This window comes from Hemitrygon akajei, chromosome 2 (genome assembly GCF_048418815.1).
Source record: "Hemitrygon akajei chromosome 2, sHemAka1.3, whole genome shotgun sequence".
Classification (NCBI taxonomy): Eukaryota; Metazoa; Chordata; class Chondrichthyes; order Myliobatiformes; family Dasyatidae; genus Hemitrygon; species Hemitrygon akajei.
The window spans coordinates 47013388-47032169 of NC_133125.1; the positions used below are offsets into that span (position 1 = coordinate 47013388).

The 18782-nt window shown below is 40.5% G+C and overlaps 1 protein-coding gene across 2 annotated transcripts in view; it reads left to right on the top strand.

Moving 5' to 3' along the window:
- syk (spleen tyrosine kinase) overlaps positions 1 to 6537 on the top strand; it is a 127797-nt gene extending 121260 nt beyond the window's left edge. For both annotated transcript variants that reach the window (XM_073071884.1, XM_073071891.1), the window contains one exon: positions 3595 to 6537. In XM_073071884.1, the coding sequence (XP_072927985.1) occupies positions 3595 to 3670 (76 nt within the window). In that variant the 3' untranslated portion in view covers positions 3671 to 6537. The remainder of the gene's footprint in view (positions 1 to 3594) is intronic.
- Positions 6538 to 18782: the final 12245 nt, after the last annotated feature.

An 18782-nucleotide genomic window follows, 5' to 3' on the forward strand; every position in this document is an offset into this window, starting at 1 on the left:
AGATCATTGATATAGATGACAAACAGCAATGGACCCAACACCGATTCCTGCTTCGCTCCACTAGTCACAGGTCCCCAGTCAGAGATGCAAACATCTACAACTGCTCTCTGGCTTCTCTCGTGAAGCCAATGTCTAATCCGATTTACTACCTCATCTTGAATGCCAAGTGACTGAAGCTTCTTGACCAGCCTCCCATGTGGGATCTTGTTAAAGTCCATGCTGACAACATCCACTGCTTTGCCTTCAGTAACTCTCCTGGTAAATTACTCGAAAAGCACTAAGATTAATTAGACATGACTTACCGCACTCAAAGCCATGTAGACTACCCCTAATCAGTCCTGTCTATTCAAATAGGTATGTATCCTTTCCTTAGAACACCATCCAATAACTTTCCCACTACTCACTAATTTCCTGGTTTATTACCTTTCGTAGACAATGGAACAAGATTAGCTATCCCCCAATCTTCTGGCACCTCACCATGGCTGAAGATGTTTTAAATATCTCTGCTAGGGTCCCTGCAATTTCTGCACTATCTTCCCACCTGAGGAACATATTGTCAGGCCCTGGAGATTTATCCACTCTAATTTGCCTCAAGCGAACAAACACATCCTCCTCCATAATCTGCATATGGTCCATGACCCTGCTGCTACATTGCCTCACATCTATAGACTCTGTGTTCATCTCCTGAGCAAATATAGAGGCAAAAAATCCATTTAAGATCTGCCCCATCTCTTTCGGCTCCACACATAGATTACCAATCTGATCTTCCAGAGGATCAATTTTGTCCCTTGCTATCCTTTTGCTCTTAATGTATCTGTAGTTGCCTTCGGATTCTCCTTCACTTTGTCTGCTTGAGCAACCTCATGTCTTTTAGCCCTCCTGAATTCCTTTTTAAGTGTCCTTTTGCATTTCTTATACTCCTTGAGTACCTCATTTGTCTTTGCCTGCCTATATCTGCTGTGCACCTCCTTCTTTTTCTTAATCAAGGCCTCAATGTTTCTCAAAATACAAGGTCCCCTAAACCTGCTATCTTTGCCTTTTATCCTCAGAAACATACAAACTCTGTACTCTCAAACTTCCACTTTTGAAGGCCTCCACTTACCAAATATACCTTTGTCAGAAAACAGCCTGTCCCAATCCACACTTGCCAGATCCTTTCTGATACCATCAAAATTGGCCTCTCTCCAGTTTAGAATCTCAACCCAGGCCCAAACCTATCCTTTCCCATAATTACCTTGAAGCTAACAGCATTATGATCACTGGATACAAAGTGTTCCTCTACACAAACTTCTGTCATCTACCCTGTCTCAGTTCCAAATAGAAGAACTAGTATCACACTGTCTCTAGTTAGGACTTCTATGTACCGATAAAGGAAATTTTCCTGAATGCATTTAACAAACTCTTTCTAATCCAGCCCTTTTACTGTATGGGAGTCCCAGCCAATATATGGAAAATTAAAATCACAACCTTGTGTTTCTTACAACAGTCTGCAATCTCTCTACAAATCCTCTGAATCACATGGAGTTTTGGGTGGTCTATAATATACTCCTATTAACATGGTCATACCTTCCTTATTCCTCAGTTCTACCCATAAAGCCTCACTAGATGAGTTCTCCAGTCTGTCCTGGCTGAGCACTGCCATGACATTTTCCCTGACTAATAGTGCTACCCCTCCCCTTTAATCCCTTCCACTCTATCTCATCTAAAACAAGGGAACCCTGGAGCACTGAGCTGCTAGTCCTGCCCCTCCTGTAACCACTAATGGCAGCAATGACATTATTCCATGTGCTGATCCATATCCCAAGCTCATCCACTTTCCCTACAATATTCTTTGCATTGAAATGTACTCAGCTCAGAACATTAGTCCCATCATGCTCGACATTTTGGTTCCTGATTTTGTATGTAGGCACTCGTATAGGTACTTATGTAGAACAGAGGGATCTTGGAGTACAAGTGCATAGTTTCCTTAAAGGGGTGTCTCAGATAGGTGGGGCATTAAAAAAACTTATCGGTATGTTGGTCTTCAACAGCCTTGGCATTGAATATAGAGGTTGTTTGGTTATGTTGCAATGTAACAAAGCACTGGTGAGGCCACAGCTGGAGTATATTGTTCAGTTTTGGTACCAGTGATTGGAAATATGATCAAACTGCAAAGTGTGCAGAAAAAGAGATTTACAAGGATGTTGCCAGAACTCAAGGGACTGAGTTACAGGGAAAAGTTGGAGCTTTTATTCTTTGCAATGTAGAAGACTCAGAGGGTGATCGCATAGAGATGATTAAAATTTATAAAATCATGAGGAGCATCGATAGGGTGAGTAGTAATTTTTCCCCCAGGGTTGGAGAAACAAAATCTGAAGGACATAGTTTTAAGGTTAGATTAACAAGAACCTAAGGAGACCACTGTTTTAGTATGTGGTAGATACATGGAACAAGTTGCCAACGGATGTGATCGAGGCAGATATAGTAGGTACATTTTAGAAACATGTCATCAGGTGCATGGATGACAAGTGTTTCATGGGAATACGGGCCAAGTGCTGGGAAATGGAATTTGCTTGAATGAACGCCTTGATCTGCATGAACACACATGAGCCGAAGGCTCTTTCTCCGTGCTGTATAAAAGCTGAAGACCAAAGCAGTGAAAGACACGACACCAAGTAACTCAGATTTTACATGCTTGTAATCGGCTACTCCCAGTTCGTTGCCCTTTGACACCTGTAAGACAATTGATGGAGCTTTGCAACATTCTGTGATCATCAGAGATTCATTAACATATTTGTTTTCTATGAGGCCAAAGGTTGTGTGTTCAAATCCCACTCCAGAGAATTGGGGACAAAATTTGTCCTAAAACTGAACAAATGCTGCATTGTCAAAGGTGCTGTCCTTAAGATGAACTATTAAATCTAAGTCCTTTCAAGTGTATGTAGAGGATCCTATGGCAAATTTTGGAAAAGAGTGGAAAGATCTCCCCTTGATAATTCTAATCTTCCATACACCATCACTACAACAAGTAAATGAATCTGGAGAATGAAAGTTTCTGGCATTTTTTCTGGATCAGTTTGAAAAAGTACTTCATTGGCTAAACAGCATATTGGGACACCTTGAGATTGTGGGAGATTCTACATTAATGCAAGTTTTTTCACAATATCTATATCAGGTCCTTTGACATCCATTAACCTCTCCAACCCATTTCCAAATGATAAAAAATAGCTTCTGTTCTTATTTAGTGTATTTCAAATACAGATCCTACCTTTAGCTTTGCTTCTCGATTTCTAAAAATTCACATTCTGCATGCTTTTCAAAAAGAAGTTGAAATAGCTTTTTAATATAGGAGGGAGACATTAGGCTAAATGCAGGAGCATCAGCGAGACATCCAGTAAAGTGTTGCATTGCTGGGATTGCCTCATCCTTCACTGCTGGGTGGAAGTTGTAATTTGCTGAGGATCTTATTTTGATAACATCTCTCATCTATCAGTCTGTCAATAGCAGGAGACAAACTGTATCTGGGAATGTTATATAAAGAAAGTAGGCATTATGTTGCTAGGTTAGCCTACTGCAAGTTGTAAGTTATTTTGCATTTCTATTTTGTCTCTCCAGAGCAAATGAACGGCCAGGATTTGTTACTGTGGAACACAAGCTGCGTGAATTCTACTACAACATTTCAAAGGAGTAGAATACTTAACAAGAATCTTGCAGATTCTTTAGATAGAATTTGATAATATTTGTATTTGCCATGCTGTTTATAAGCAAGTTATACTCAGTGATAAAAATGAAACTGCCTCAATGCATTATATATTAAATAAATGTAGGAAGAACAAAAAGCTTTATTTCCACCTGGGAGATGAAGACCTCAAAGAGCAAAACGGCTTATTTCAGGATTCCATCAATTTACCCTTTATCTTTCAGCTGGTTATATGACATTCACAGTATTTAAGGAATTGACCCTGCATAGGCTATGCTGAATCCTCCATCAACTACTTTTCTAAAGAACAGTAGCTTCCTTGGTAAAAGGGATCTTACAATAGAACCACTGGCTTAAGTTTAATTTTGCCATATCTGCACTGCTTTAGTGTTTCCAAGAATTAAAAAAATCATAAAATTTAATGATAAGGTACTTTCTGATTTACATTTACTGTGGTAAAAGGCAACACAAAACACTGTTACTCTTGAGTCGGTTAAATATTAAACAAATATCCTGGTATTTATATGCAAAGCAATGCAGTTTAGATTTTCTGTCTGTGATTTAGAAAGAGGCAAGTGGTTTGAATTATAAGTCACATGATTACATGGTTTTGGAATCAGATGCAGAGGAATGTAATGGTTAATTGTATTGAAAGCTGCTTCCATTCCGTTTCTACATCCAACTTGACTGTGTAAGACTCTGCATATGTAGCGCCACTGGAGGGCTGAGTTTCTCATCTTAGTACATTTGTCATGTGTCCAGAGTGATATTTAAGACGGGTTAGTGAGTTTAACTATGGGACCAAATGATTTTCCAAGCTACTTGGAACTCACATACAAAGAGCTAAGTGACTGCCAAGCAATTACCTCTTTAAATACTGTGATATTTGTGGTAGCCTTTTTGGCCACTGCCCTGAAAGACCTTATTCATGGAATGTGTTGTTTCGGGTGAATGAATGGATGGATAGAGAGCTTTTCAAAAGATGCATGACATTCCATAAGTATGGGAGTGAACGTCCATGGTGGCTGAACAAATGGGGGATATACAGAAAGTGAAAAAAAAATACCAGGGAGAGTGGGGTGGTCGAACCTTCAAGACGATTGGAGAGCTCATGTTAAGAGTGATTTGCTAGAGTTGTCTAAAAGGGCAGAATTAGGTGCTTGGAAACAAATACACATCAGGATGTAGCTGAAGGGGCTATTAGTCACCTTTCCTGCTCTGATTAACTTCTTGAGCAGGTTTTTCTACTGAATTTGGAATTTTGAATCCCCAAGTTTTCAGCTTCAATTCAATAGTCAAGTTGAAATTGACTCATACTTTCTTTATCACTCAATCTAATTGGTCAGAAAACCTGAACAAATATATCATTTTCTTTCACATAGTGCATGGTGAATCTCTAGAATTGTACATCTGGGTGGACTGTGGAGGCTGGATCACTAGGAGTATTTAAAGAGGTGGTGAACACATTTCTGGAACATTGGGGAATTTAGGCCTTTGGGGAATTGGCCAAGAAGATAAGGTGAACCTGGTGCAGATCAGCCATTATTATCTTGAATGGTGAGGCAGTTTTGTGAGGCCAAGTGGCACATTCTGCCTACTATTTCCTTTTCTGAGTGTGTGTGCTGCGGTTGTGTGTGTTTGTGTGTGTGTGAGACCTCTATGCATGTTTTGCCCCCATCACCTTCAACTTCCAGCATGCCAGCAACTCAAAGTTTAGCCCAGAACTTAAAATTAAGACCATAAGACAAAGGAGCAGAAGTCGGCCATTCGGCCCGTCGAGTCTGCTCTGCCATTTCATCATGAGCTGATCCAATCTCCCCTTTAGTCCCATTCCCCCGCCTTCTCACCATAACCTTTGATGCCCTGACTACTCAGATACCTATCAATCTCTGCCTTAAATACACCCAATGACTTGGCCTCCACTGTCGTCCGTGGCAACAAATTCCATAGATTCACCACCCTCTGGCTAAAAATTTTTTTCGCATCTCTGTTCTGAATGGGCTCCCTGCACTCCTCAAGTCATGTCCTCTCGTACTAGACTCCCCCACCATGGGAAACAACTTCGCCACATCCACTCTGTCCATGCCTTTCAACATTTGAAATGTTTCTATGAGGTCCCCCCTCATTCTTCTAAACTCCAAGCAGTACAGTCCAAGAGCGGTCAAACATTCCTCATATGTTAACCCTCTCATTCCCAGAATCGTTCTGGTGAATCTTCTCTGAAAATAGATGGGAATATACGCAAAATGCACTCATAACTAAGAATGTGAAAGTCATGATAACATTTTAAACTTCAATTTTTTAGTTAAAGTTTGAATAAAAGATCCATTTATCTGACTACAGTTAAAGTACAACAACGCCTATCGTATTGAAATTCTACCTGCAATCTTGTTAGATCAGACAGGTTACATCTACCTGTAATTAACATTGCCATCACAATATTACTGTATGATATCAGTGAATCACTAAAACTTTTATGTATCCACTTGACCAATAACTCACTAAATGGAAGATTCTGCTTTCAAAACACAAGCTCACATGTTTCAAGATTCATGGAAGTTAGATCACTGGGACTTAATACATCTTGTCACCTGGCATGTGAGAGACAAGAAAGAAAACCCAGTATTAATAAAGAAAACTTGCTCAGGACAGCCACATGATCCAGATGATCACATGGATATTATAAGAAGAATTCTCTTCAATACAAAGTGATTTCTATCCCAGTCACAGACTGTCACTGAAAAGATTGCAGACATTAAGTTAATGATGTGCCTTCCTACAATTCATGTCATTGTGATGTGTACTTATGAAAGATTGAAAATATGTACTGTGTTTTCATTAAAGTTGTGCCTTTTTAATGCTAGAGATAATACTGAATCTGTCAGAATGACCAAAGTTGGTCTAAAGTTCAAGATCAAAGCCTGGTGGTAAGGTAACAAATTTAATGGTTATGGAAAAGTAGAGCTCTTTCAATCTGGCTCCTGCCTGGATCAATTGAAATTACCTGCTGCTTTGTGGTCATGAGTTATGGAATTGTACTGTCAAGAATTTTCAAAGTGAGCCAAAAGGGCAATAATTGTAAAAAAAAATTAAAAGTAGAGTACGATGTAAGACCATGACCACAGCCCAAAGCTAGTTAATAGTAATGCCATTCCCACATACTCTGATTCATACTCACCCATAAGTGTATATTAAAAGATGCAGACAGAACAATCAAAGAGAAGACAAAATTCAGGGGGAGTACATCCAATAAATTTTAATCCCGATCAGTGAGCATTAGCAGAGCAGGCAAGTATGCATCAGTTTCCTTTCTCTGAACCAATGTTTATGGACTATTTATGTACCACAAAATAGGGTTCAAATCCAGAAAATCTTTATGCAAGTCAGATCTATAATTAATTTTTTTTTAAATTAGTTTTTCAAAACATTTTACAAAATTAAAAACCCCAAATCCCAATGAGGAGCATTAATACAGAGCAAGGTTAAGCATACAATAACAATATGCTACACAGGAAGAGAATTTAACAAAAAAGCACCTAAATTAAAGACAAGTGAGCTTAGTGTCCTCCCCAAACCCCACAACACAAGAAAAAAAAACAATTCCAGACCAACCACCACACAATATAGAGAGTATAAGTCCAGACAGTAAAACTCCCAGACTGTAAATACACTTAGCAACAGAGGATAATAATGCCTACTACCAGAAAAAAAAAGGAGCTGAAAGCAAGGGACTGAAAAGAAAAAAAAACCCTTGTCAAGAGGAAGGTTATGAAAGTACTCGATAAAAGGCCCCCAGATCTTATGGAACTTTAAATCCGAATTGAGAACTGAATAATGAATTTTTTCGAGGTCCAAGCAGGCCATAATGTCGTTAAGCCATTGCGCATGAGTGGGCGGGGCAACATCTCTCCATCTAAGGAGGATCAAGCGTCTCGCCAGGAGAGAGGCAAAGGATAGTATTCGGCATTTGTTCGGACCCAGACATAAATCTGTCTCACCCCAAAAACCGAACAGAGCAATTAAGGGGTTAGGTTCTAGGTGCTGATTCAGAATACCCGATAGTGTAGTTAAGACATCTTTCCAGAATTTCTCCAAGCTAGGACAGAGCCAGTACATATGGATGAGAGAGGCCACGCCCCTCTTGCATTTATCACAGAGCGGACTAATGCCAGGGTAGAATCAAGATAGTTTAGATTTAGACATATGGGCTCTATGAACAATCTTAAACTGTAAGAGACAATGGCGAGCACAAAGAGAGGTTGAGTTAACCGATTTGAAAACTGAGTCCCAGCTCTCCTCGGATAAGGAGATATTTAAATCCTGCTCCCAGGCCATTTTAATTTTATCCACAGGGGCCCGTCGTAAGGCTGCTAGTTTATCTTGGATAATTGAAACTAACCCTTTACCTAGTGGATTAATGGAGAGAAATAGAGATCTATAATTAAAGTATAAAATATCAACAGAAAACACTCAGCTGGCCAGGTGACATCCTGTATGTGGAAAAAGAAACAGGTACGTGAGAAACGTGAAAACCGAGAAGGACACCACTTCAGCTGGGATGCCGCAAAGTTTCTGGCGCAGGCAAACACAAAGCAGGCATGAGAATTTTTAGAAGCATGGTACTCTTCTGATAACTCCATAAACAAACACATCGAGAGAAATGCCATCTCTGAGCCCCTAAGAGCCAAAGGACTGTGAGCCAATAGAATTCAAAGGTCAACTGATGCTGTAGCCAATCAGGACCAAAGCAAACGAATGGGAGCAATCCCTGAGAGAAACACAAAAAACTGCGCACTGAGAATGTTACCTCTACTGGTGATGAAACGTCTGCAAGCCAATTGCCAAACTTGGCGAACAATACAACATCAAGCGCTTCAAACTGAGCTACCAATATTTACTACCATCCTAAAGAAACTGTTAACATTTCAGTTCTGAGACCCTTGGTCAACCACTTAACTGCAGTTCAATTAAGGTTTCAGTTCTATGGAGGGGTCTCAGAGAGAATTTATCTTTTCACAGATGTTGTCTGGCCTGCTGAAATTTTCCGGCAATTCTCTACTTGTTTCTGTTTTTCCCATTATAGTAGATTAATTCAAATCCAAAGTTAAATCCTCCTTTAACAGATTACACTATTTTCTGTATACAATGCAGATAAATGCCCCTCTTCCACATTGGCTGTTATCAGTAAGAAACTTACAGCAGTTCCTATCATTTACATGTGTATCCTTTTCTAATCTCCATCATCAATTATTTGCTAAGTTTTAACAAGTTTAAAACTTGGAAAAGGGCCTAGTGTAATGATAAATTCCGATATCAGACTTTAATTTCAAATGTGGACATGTTTTAGCGAAACATTGAATCTGGCACCTTGTCTACAGAAGAGCCATGTTATGATTTAAACATGAATTATTAATGATAATTACATAAAACATAAGAAATAAGAGCAGGAGTAGGCCATCCGGCCCATCGAGCCTGCCCCGCCATTCAATAAGATCATGGCTGATCTGTCCGTAAACTCAGCTCCATCTACCTGCCTTTTCCCCATAACCCTTAATTTCCCTACTATGTAAAAATCTATCTGACTGTATCTTAGATATATTTAGTGAAGAAGCCTCAATTCCTTCCCTGGGCAGAGAATTCCACAGATTCACCACTCTCTGGGAAAAACAATTTCTCCTCATCTCCATCCTAAATCTTCTCCCCTGAATCTTGAGGCAATGTCCTCTAGTTCTAGTCTCACCTACCAATGGAAACAACATTCCTACTTCTATCTTACCTACCCCTTTCAAAATTTTGTACGTTTCTATAAGATCCCCTCTTATTCTTCTGAATTCCAGAGAGTATAGTCCCAGGCGACTCAATCTCTCCTCATAGGTTAAACCCTTCATCTCTATGCCTCCCAAGCCAATATATCCTACCTCAAATATGGAGACCAAAACTGCACACAGTACTCCACCTCACCAATACCCTGTATAGTTGCAGCATGACCTCCCTGCTCTTGAATTCAATCTCTCTAGCACTGAAGGCCAACATTCCATTTGTACCTGTTGTACCTGCAAGCCAACTTTTTGTGATTCATGAACAAGCACTCCAAAGTCCCTCTGCACAACAGCATGCTGCAATCTTTCACCATTTAAATAATAATCTGCTCTTCTATTATTCCTTCCAAAGTGAATGATCTCGCATTTACCAACGTTGTATTCCATCTGCCAGACCTTGGCCCACTCACTTAACCTATCTCTATCCCTCTATAGACTCTCCACGTCCTCTGTACAATTTGCTTTTCCACTCAGTTCAGTGTCATCTGCAAATTTTGCTACGCTAGTCATTCCCCTCTTCCAAATCATCAATGTAAATGGTAAACAGCTGTGGGCCCAGCACCAACCCCTGCGGCACCCCACTCACCACAGACTGCCAACCGGAGAAACACCCATTTATACCAACTCTCTGCCATCTATTGGTTAACCGATCCACTATTGATGCCAATACACTGCCTCTGACTCCATGCATCTGTATCTTATTTATAAGTCTCTTGCGCGGCACCTTATCGAATGCCTTCTGGAAATCCAAGTATACAACAACCACCTGTTCCCCTCTATCCACTGCACTCATTATGTCCTCAAAGAACTCCAGTAAGTTTGTCAAACAGGACCTGCCCTTTCTGAATCCATGCTGTGTCTGTCTAATGGAACCACTCCTTTCTAAATGTTTCGCTGCTTCTTCCTTAATGACAACTTCAAGCATTTTCCTGACTATGGATGTTAAGCTAACTGGTCTATAGTTGCCTGTCTTTTGCCTACATCCTTTTTTAAAAAGTGGCGTGACATTTGCTGTCTTCCGATCCGTTGGGACCGGCCCAGAGTCTAGAGAATTTTGGTAAATGATTACCAACACATCGACTATAACCTCCGTCAGTTCCCTCAGCACTCTGGGATGCATCCCATCAGGACCAGGGGACTTATCTACCTTCAGGCCCTCTAGTTTGCTCATCACTATCTCTTTAGTGACAGTGATTTTATCCAGGTCCTTACCTCCCATTTCATCTATAACATCCTTCTTTGGCATATCAGACGTGTCCTCCACTGTGAAGACTGACACAAAATAGTCATTTAATGCCTCAGCCATTTCCTTATCACCTAATATCAATTTCTCCTTCTTGTCTTCCAAGGGACCTATGTTGACTTTAACTACCCTCTTCCACTTTATATATTTATTAAAACTTTTGCCATCTGTTTTTATATTTTATGCTAATTTACTTTAATACTCTTATCTTCCATCTCCTTATTTCTTGTTTAGTTATTCTTTGTTGCTTTTTAAAGTTTTCCCAATCCTCCAGTCTCCCACTACTCTTTGCAACTTTGTACACATGAGCTTTTAATTTGATACTGTCTTTTATTTCCTTAGTTATCCAAGGCTGTCTCTCCCCACACTTACTGTCCTTACTTTTGACTGGAATATACTTCTGTTGAGCACTGTGAAAAATCTCTTTGAAAGTATTCCACTATTCCTCAACTGTCCCACCATATAGCCTGTGTTTCCAATCCACATTAGCCAACTCCTCCCTCATCCTGTTGTAGTCTCACTTGTTCAAGCATAATACATTAGTTTTAGATCTAACTATTTCATCCTCCATCTGTATGTGAAATTCAGTCATACTCTGATCAATCTTTCCAAGAGGATCCCTGACTACAGGATCGTTAATTTTACCTGTCTGATTGCACAGGACTAGATCTAAGATAATATTTTCCCTTGTAGGTTCAATAACATGCTGCTCAAGAAAGCCATCATGGAAAGTCCTCCTCAAGACTTCTTTGACCAACCTGATTCACCCAATCTACAAATCTATGTGGAAGTTAAAATCCCCCATGACAACTGCTGTTCCGTTCTTACAAGCCTCAGTTATTTCTTGGTTAATCGCCTCTGTCACTGCAATATTTTTATTAGGTGGCAACTCCCACCAGTGATTTGTTCCTATTACTATTGTTAATCTCTACCCAGATGGACTCAACATTCTGTCCTATAGATCTTATATCGATCTTAGATCTCAAACCCAAATTCCTGACTCACATTCTTAGCAAATGAGTGACTGTGTAATTTTATAAACTTGCCCTTAGGTTTTCAGTGTTAATGGTATTAATTTTTTTGTTTGTATTAGTTATCGATTACTTTTTATCCAAACTGGTCAACAGACAAAACAATGGAGTAATTGACTCCACATAATGAAAGACACTAAAGATCACTTGGAAAATGCAAGATGTTGGCATTGCTGTTGTTGGTAACTTGGTGTCTACCCACTGGCACTCAAAGTTCAAAATAAGCTTATTACCAAAGTACATCTATATCACCATACACAACCACGAGATTTGTTTTCTTGCGGGCATATGCAGTAAAACCAAGAAACAATGGAATAAATGAAAGACCGTACCCAACAGGTGACCAACCAATGTGCAAAAGACAACAAACTACACAAATACAAAGGAGAAAATAATAATAAATCAATAAATGAATAAGCAATAAATATCAAGAACATGAGATATAGTGTCTTTGGAAGTGAGTCCATAGGTTGTGGGAACAGTTCAGTAATAGAGCAAGTGAAGTTGAGTGAAGTTATCCCCTCTGGCTGAGGGGTAATAACTTTTACTGAACCTGGTGCTGCAAGTCCTGAGGTTCCTGTACCTTCATCCTGATGGTAGCAGCAAGAAGAGAGCCTGGGCTGGGTGGTGAGCGTCCAGCTTTCCTGTGATGGCTCTCTGTATAGATGTGCTCAATGGTGAGGAGGGCTTTACCCATGATGCACTGGATCATATCCAGTACTTCTTGTAGGGTTTTCCATTCAAGGATAATCCTTGTGGATTTAAAAATAGTATTTGCTTGAATGTTATTGTGTACATGTTAAGAGAGCCACTTTGTGTATTAACGTTGGCTCTTGCAAGCAGTTCAGTGCATGAAGAAAGTCATTGTGACGCAGCAAGTACTTAGCTACTACCAGGAAACTAGTAAACCATATTCCTTCATAATAGGGCATTAAAAAAATAAAACTGTAGGAGCATACATTATTTATTACTCATTACTAGCTTCCAAGGCAGGATGATTCTAGGCCTCACCAGCTCAAGGAACTATCAAGTCATATAGAGTGGGTAGTTCTTCCTAGAATTATTCAAAAAAATAATAGGTTCTGAATCATCTTTAACCTATTCTACAGAAAAAGTGAAAGGCTTACTAAAGGTTTCCCAGTCAGAGCACTTAGTCTGTGACTCCCTGGTCTGCTCATCCCTGTACACTCACCCCTCCCCATGCCTTTGGCATTTCCCCCTGCAAGTGTAGGAGGTCTAATATTCATATCTCCTCCCCCATCATCACCCAGTACCCAACTAACATGTTGAAATGAGGCACCCCTCCAACCTCATTAATTCCACTCTATCCTTTCAATATAACCTTCACTATGTCAGCAAGAGTAAGTGTAGAGACATTTTTGTGCAGTATCTGTATTCTGGCCGCAGTGATCTTCTTGAGCTTATGGTTCTATGTCTTTTCAACTTCCCTGTCTATTTATACACCAACTCATCTATTTCTGACCTTCTGCACTACCATGGTGAGGCCAAATTTGAAATAGGAGAACAACCCATCATATTCTACATGTACTTTTACATATGGCAATCAACTTCAGCCTTTACCGTCTTCTAGTCTTTTGATCTCCAACTGCTTCAACAATGTGGGCCAAAAAGCCTGCACTGTGCTGTAATATTCCATGTTTGGTTAATTCAACATCAACCGGCTTGACTTCTGCACTCCCACTCCAAGCTCACCCCTTCAAGTGTGTAGCAATCTGCTCACTCGGTACCTTTCCCAACTTCATCATCAAACCCACAGGCAAGGCAGTGATCTGGCAAACTCACTTCCACTTTGCAGTGACAAGATGGCAGCTTTCAGACTCCTCCTCATAACTTCCCTTACATCATGATCATTAGCTCTCTGCCTCTGTACTGTTATGGCTTCATCACCTTTGGAGGTCTCCGCGCTGCAGTCTACAGCCCATGCTGACTAGTTCCAACTCCTACCAAAGATTCACAAACAGAACTACCTGGTGGGCAGCTGCCTGGAATTGAATTCACCTCCTCATACTTTGATTCTATTTTTTACGCACACCCCCCCCCCCCCCCGCCCCACCTTGTCCAGTCCCTTCTCATCTACGTGCATACTCTCCACTGTTTTACAAACTTTTAATTTCCTGGCCCCCACCACCTCATCTTCACCATGAACACCTTGTCCTCTACACATCCATTCCCCATCATGAAAGCTTGGGGGTTTTCTGTTTCTTTCTAAAACGTTCTGTAGATCCAACCAGCTGCCTTCCAGTAAAACCCTCCTCTTCCTGCTGGAACTTGTGCTTACCCTGAACTCTTCCTTTGATTCCTCCCATTTTCTATAAATCGAATGAACCCAGCTACATTAGTCTTTTCTTTGGCTGGAACAGTTTTTGTTCCAAACCCACTCTGGCTTTGCTCTCCAGCAATTTCTCTGCTGTCCCAGTGATTGCATTAGTGCTGCCTCCTACCCCCATGCAGGACCTGTTGATTTTGTTAACTGCTCTATTAACTTCCACCCTGCCCAAAAATTCACTTAGACTGTCTGCAGTTCACTGTTTTCACTGAAAACAGTGAATTTTCACTGTTCAAAATTCACTGTTTGCAGTTCAGGAGACAAATTATCCACTGACATTTACAACAGACCCATCCTCTTACACGGCTGTGTTGACTACACCTCTTCAACACACACTAAACTCACCAGTGTCCCACTGAAGGGTCTCGGCCTGAAATGTTGTCTATAGATGCTGTCTGGCCTGCTGAGTTTCTCCAGCAATTTGTGTGTGTTGCTTGGATTTGCAGCATCCACAGATTGTCTCTTGCTTGTGATTTGACTACACCTCTGTCCATCTTGTCTTTTTTTTAAGGACAGCAATGTTTCTGTCTCCGCTGCATCTTTCTCAAAGTGAGACAGTGAGATCGGGATATCTAAGATGCCCCCTCAGATGTGCTCGATGCACTGGCTGGTAGGGTGAAAGGCAAGGTAGGAGGGAACTCTTCCCATCCTCTATTGATATTTCCAGCCCCCTTTCCTCCACCTGCCTCTCACACTTCATCTATAAATGACCAGCTTTTGCCTCATACCTTTATACTAGTTTTCTCCCCTACACTCTCTGTCCCTTCACAGATGCTATCTGACCTGCTGAGCTCCCCCATGGCTTGCTTTTTGTATCAAACAATACAGTTCCTTGGAAGTCAGCAGCAGTTGTAGAGGGCGTTTCCTTGTCGACCACTCTTCCCTAGTGCAATTGCAAAGCCCACATTCAAGGCTAACTATAAAGAATTAAAGTACCCCTAGAACTAGGAATGTTGGGAAAGCAAGCAGACAAATCTGGAAAAACTATTCTAAAATAAAATATTTTTAAGAGATAATGTTCCAAAACTAGATATACCTGTGTGTAGTCTCAATATGGAAAAAGAAATAACATCAATATTTCTGACTGGAAAGGGATATTTAACCTGAAATATTATCTGTTTCTCTGTCCACTGACCTGCTCTTTCTCTTTCTCTTGCTGCCTGATCTGCATGGTCTCTCCAGTATTTTCTGTCTTCAGTTCAGATTTTCAACACCTGCAGGAGATTTTAAAAAATTCAATCCTTATGATGTATAATGTAATGAAAAAGTGGATTTTGTCACTTAAAATTTCAGTGAGTTTGATCAAGCTCCAAGGTGGGTGGTAAATCCATAGGGAGCCACCATCCTCCACCCTCAGATCACCAAAGCACCTTCAGCTTCCATGTCAGCAATGTGGTTGCCTGAGACATGCTGGAGGATACTTGGCCATCATCCAACACCCCCGTTCCACCACCAGACTCACCACGAAGACCAGAGGCAGTCATTAGTCATGCTGAACTGTGGAGCACATTCACCCCTTTCATTTCACCACCAGCTTTCATCTGAAGCTTCTGACTTTTATTAAAATGGTGAGTTTATGTTAAGAACTTTATTTCACTATATATGTGTATATACGAGGGGTGATTGATAAGGTCATGGCCCAAGGTAGAAGGAGTCAATTTTAGAAAACCTAGCGCATTTATTTTTCAACATAGTCCCCTCCTACATTTACACTTAGTCCAGCGGTCGTGGAGCATACGGAACTTGGACCTCCAGAAAGTGTCCACAGCATGGGATGATTGATAAGTTTGTGGCCTAAGGTAGAAGGAGATGAGTTATACAGCTCTCGTTACATGCACGTGCAGTTCAACTCTTTGAGTGATTATGGAGAAAGTTTGAAGGTAATAACCCATCTCCTTCTACCTTAGGCCACGAACTCATCAATCACCCCTCGTATGTATGTGTGTGTGTATATATATAGAGGCACTACTCATGGCTGCACAAGGACAGCTGCTGAGCACAAGAGCAATACAAGCAGTGGTCTATCACACCAGACAAGACCCAAGATGCAGACTGTGCAAAGAATACACTGAGAACATCCAGCACGTAGTAGCAGGATGCAATATGCAGGCAGGGACATCATACACTGAACGGCACAAACAAGTTACAGGAATAGTCTACAGGATCGTCTGCACTGAGTGTGGATTGGACACTCCCAAGTCCAAATGGGAAACACCCAAGAAGCTAGTGGAGAATGACAGAGCTAAGATCCTGTGGGACTTCCAAATACAGACTGATACGCAGGTACTGGCCAACCAAACAGACATGGTGATACTGGACAAGGAACAGAAGAAAGCAATAGTAATAGATGTGGCAATTCCAAACGACAACAGCATCAGGAAGAAAGAATATGAGAAGCTGGAGAAATTCCGGGGCTTGAAAGAGCAGATAGAAAGGATATGGAAAGTTAAAGCCAGAGTAATTCTGGTGGTGATAGGAGCACTTGTAGCTATGACACCTGGACTGGGAGAGTGGCTCCAATTCCCAGGAACAACATCTGAGATCTCAGTCCAGAAGAGCACATGCACCGAACCCCCAAACTCCCAGACCTCTGGTAGAGCGCCTGAGATTGAGGGAAAATATACACACACTCACCATCCATAAGGGGCGAGAAAAACTATATATTTGTATACACACACAGGCAGTGGCCACTTTATTAGGTGCACTTGTCCATCTGCTCATTAATGCAAATATCTAATCAGCTGATCATGTGGCAGCAACTCAGTGCATAACTGCTTACAGACATGGCCAAGAGGTTCAATTGTTGAACAGAACAAACATCAGAATGGGGAGCAAATGTGTTCTCTGTGACGTTGACCGTGGAATGATTGTTGGTGCCAGATGAGGTGCAAAAAAAACAATAAACAACCAGTGATCGGCAGTTCTGGGGCGAAAGCGCCTTGTTAGTGAGATAGGTCAGAAGAGAATGACCAGACTGGTTCAAGCTGACAGGAAAGTGATTGTAACACAAATAGCCATGCGTTTCAACAGTGGTGTGCAGAAACGGGCCTCTGAATGCACAACATGTCAAACCTTGAAGTGGATGGGTTACAGCCCCTGTGGCCACTATATTAGGTATAGGAGGTATATAATAAAGTAGTCCCTGATTGTATGTATCAACATACTGTATATTTATTAACATATTATTAATAAATTATGTATTATTAATACACTATATAATATATTATTCACTCCATATATTAACTGACAGAACTCTCATGTGATTCTAAGATTCTATAGCTTAGTTTAAAAAAAATTATTTCTACTTATTTAAACTTCTTATGAATGTCTTTCCACACCAACTAAACCTTTATTTGAGTTGAACTTATATGGCTATTATGGTATCCATGAGCATTCATCTGCTCTTTGATAAGGTAGCAGGTACTGAAAAATGTCACTAGGTGGCAGTGTGTTGCCACCTAGTGACTGTTTAATTAACCGGTTTTTCTCAGACCTGAACAGATTTGAGAGGCACTGAGTAGAGTAATCCTGCTCGCCAAAATTAAACATACAGATCAAAAGGAATATAATATGAGACAGATTATCCTTTTTTGTATTCTGTGTAAATAATTGTCTGAACAATGCACTCAGAAGAAATTTGAGCAGTGCCACAGCAGTCCTATAACCAATGAAATCTTACTTCATCCCCTTATCATCAACAACCCCTATTAACACCATTCTTTTAAATGCTTGGACATTGAGACAGTTTTATTACATGTGTCAAATGCTCCCCACCTGATGTTTTCTCATACACATACCTTGCAATTTAATGAGCTGGTGGACAAGAGGAAATCTGCCTCTTAGCACCAATCCAAATATCCAAATAATAAACAGATCTATACAAAGATATATTGAAAATTTGATTCATAGCTATTAGGCAGGTTTGCTTGTATCCAATGTCCTTTGTTATTAGCTCATCAATTGGTATTATTATCATTGGGTTATTATTCTCACATACTGTATACAGTGAAAAGCGTGTCTTGCATACTGTTAATACAGAGCAATTCATCACAAAATGATTTGAGGTCGAATAAGGTAAAGCAAAAGTGTAAGCGTAAAAGGTAAATGCAGCATAAAGTGTAACAGCTGCAGAGAGAGAACAGAGCACTTCGACAATAATGTGCAAAATCATAATGAAGTTGATTGTGAGGGGTCCGTCTGATCATCAACCATAAAAAGTTTTATGACAGTGGGATAGAAGCTGTTACATAACCCATGGAAGAGGGGAGAAGAAAGAATGCTTGCAGCGGATGAGGTTGTTGATTCTGCTAGCAGTGAGGTGTAGACAAAGTCCATGGATAGGAGGCCTTTTCTGTACATTTTCTGAGCTGTCTCCCCAACTCACTTTACTAATTTACTAATCCATCTGCAAAGCTATCCAAAGGAACTATAATATTACTGATGGAATTCAAAATGAAAACAAAGCAGAAGGGAAAAATTGCTTATGTACCCTATTTGCATATATTTTTCAAAGGGATTGCTCCCTCATTGAACCTTAAGACATGGGAGCAGGATTAGGCCATTTGGCCCATTGAGTTTGCTCCACCACGCAATCATGGCTGATCCTTTTTTCCCCCCTCACCTTAGCCCCTCTCCCCATAACCTTTGATTCCATGGCCATCAA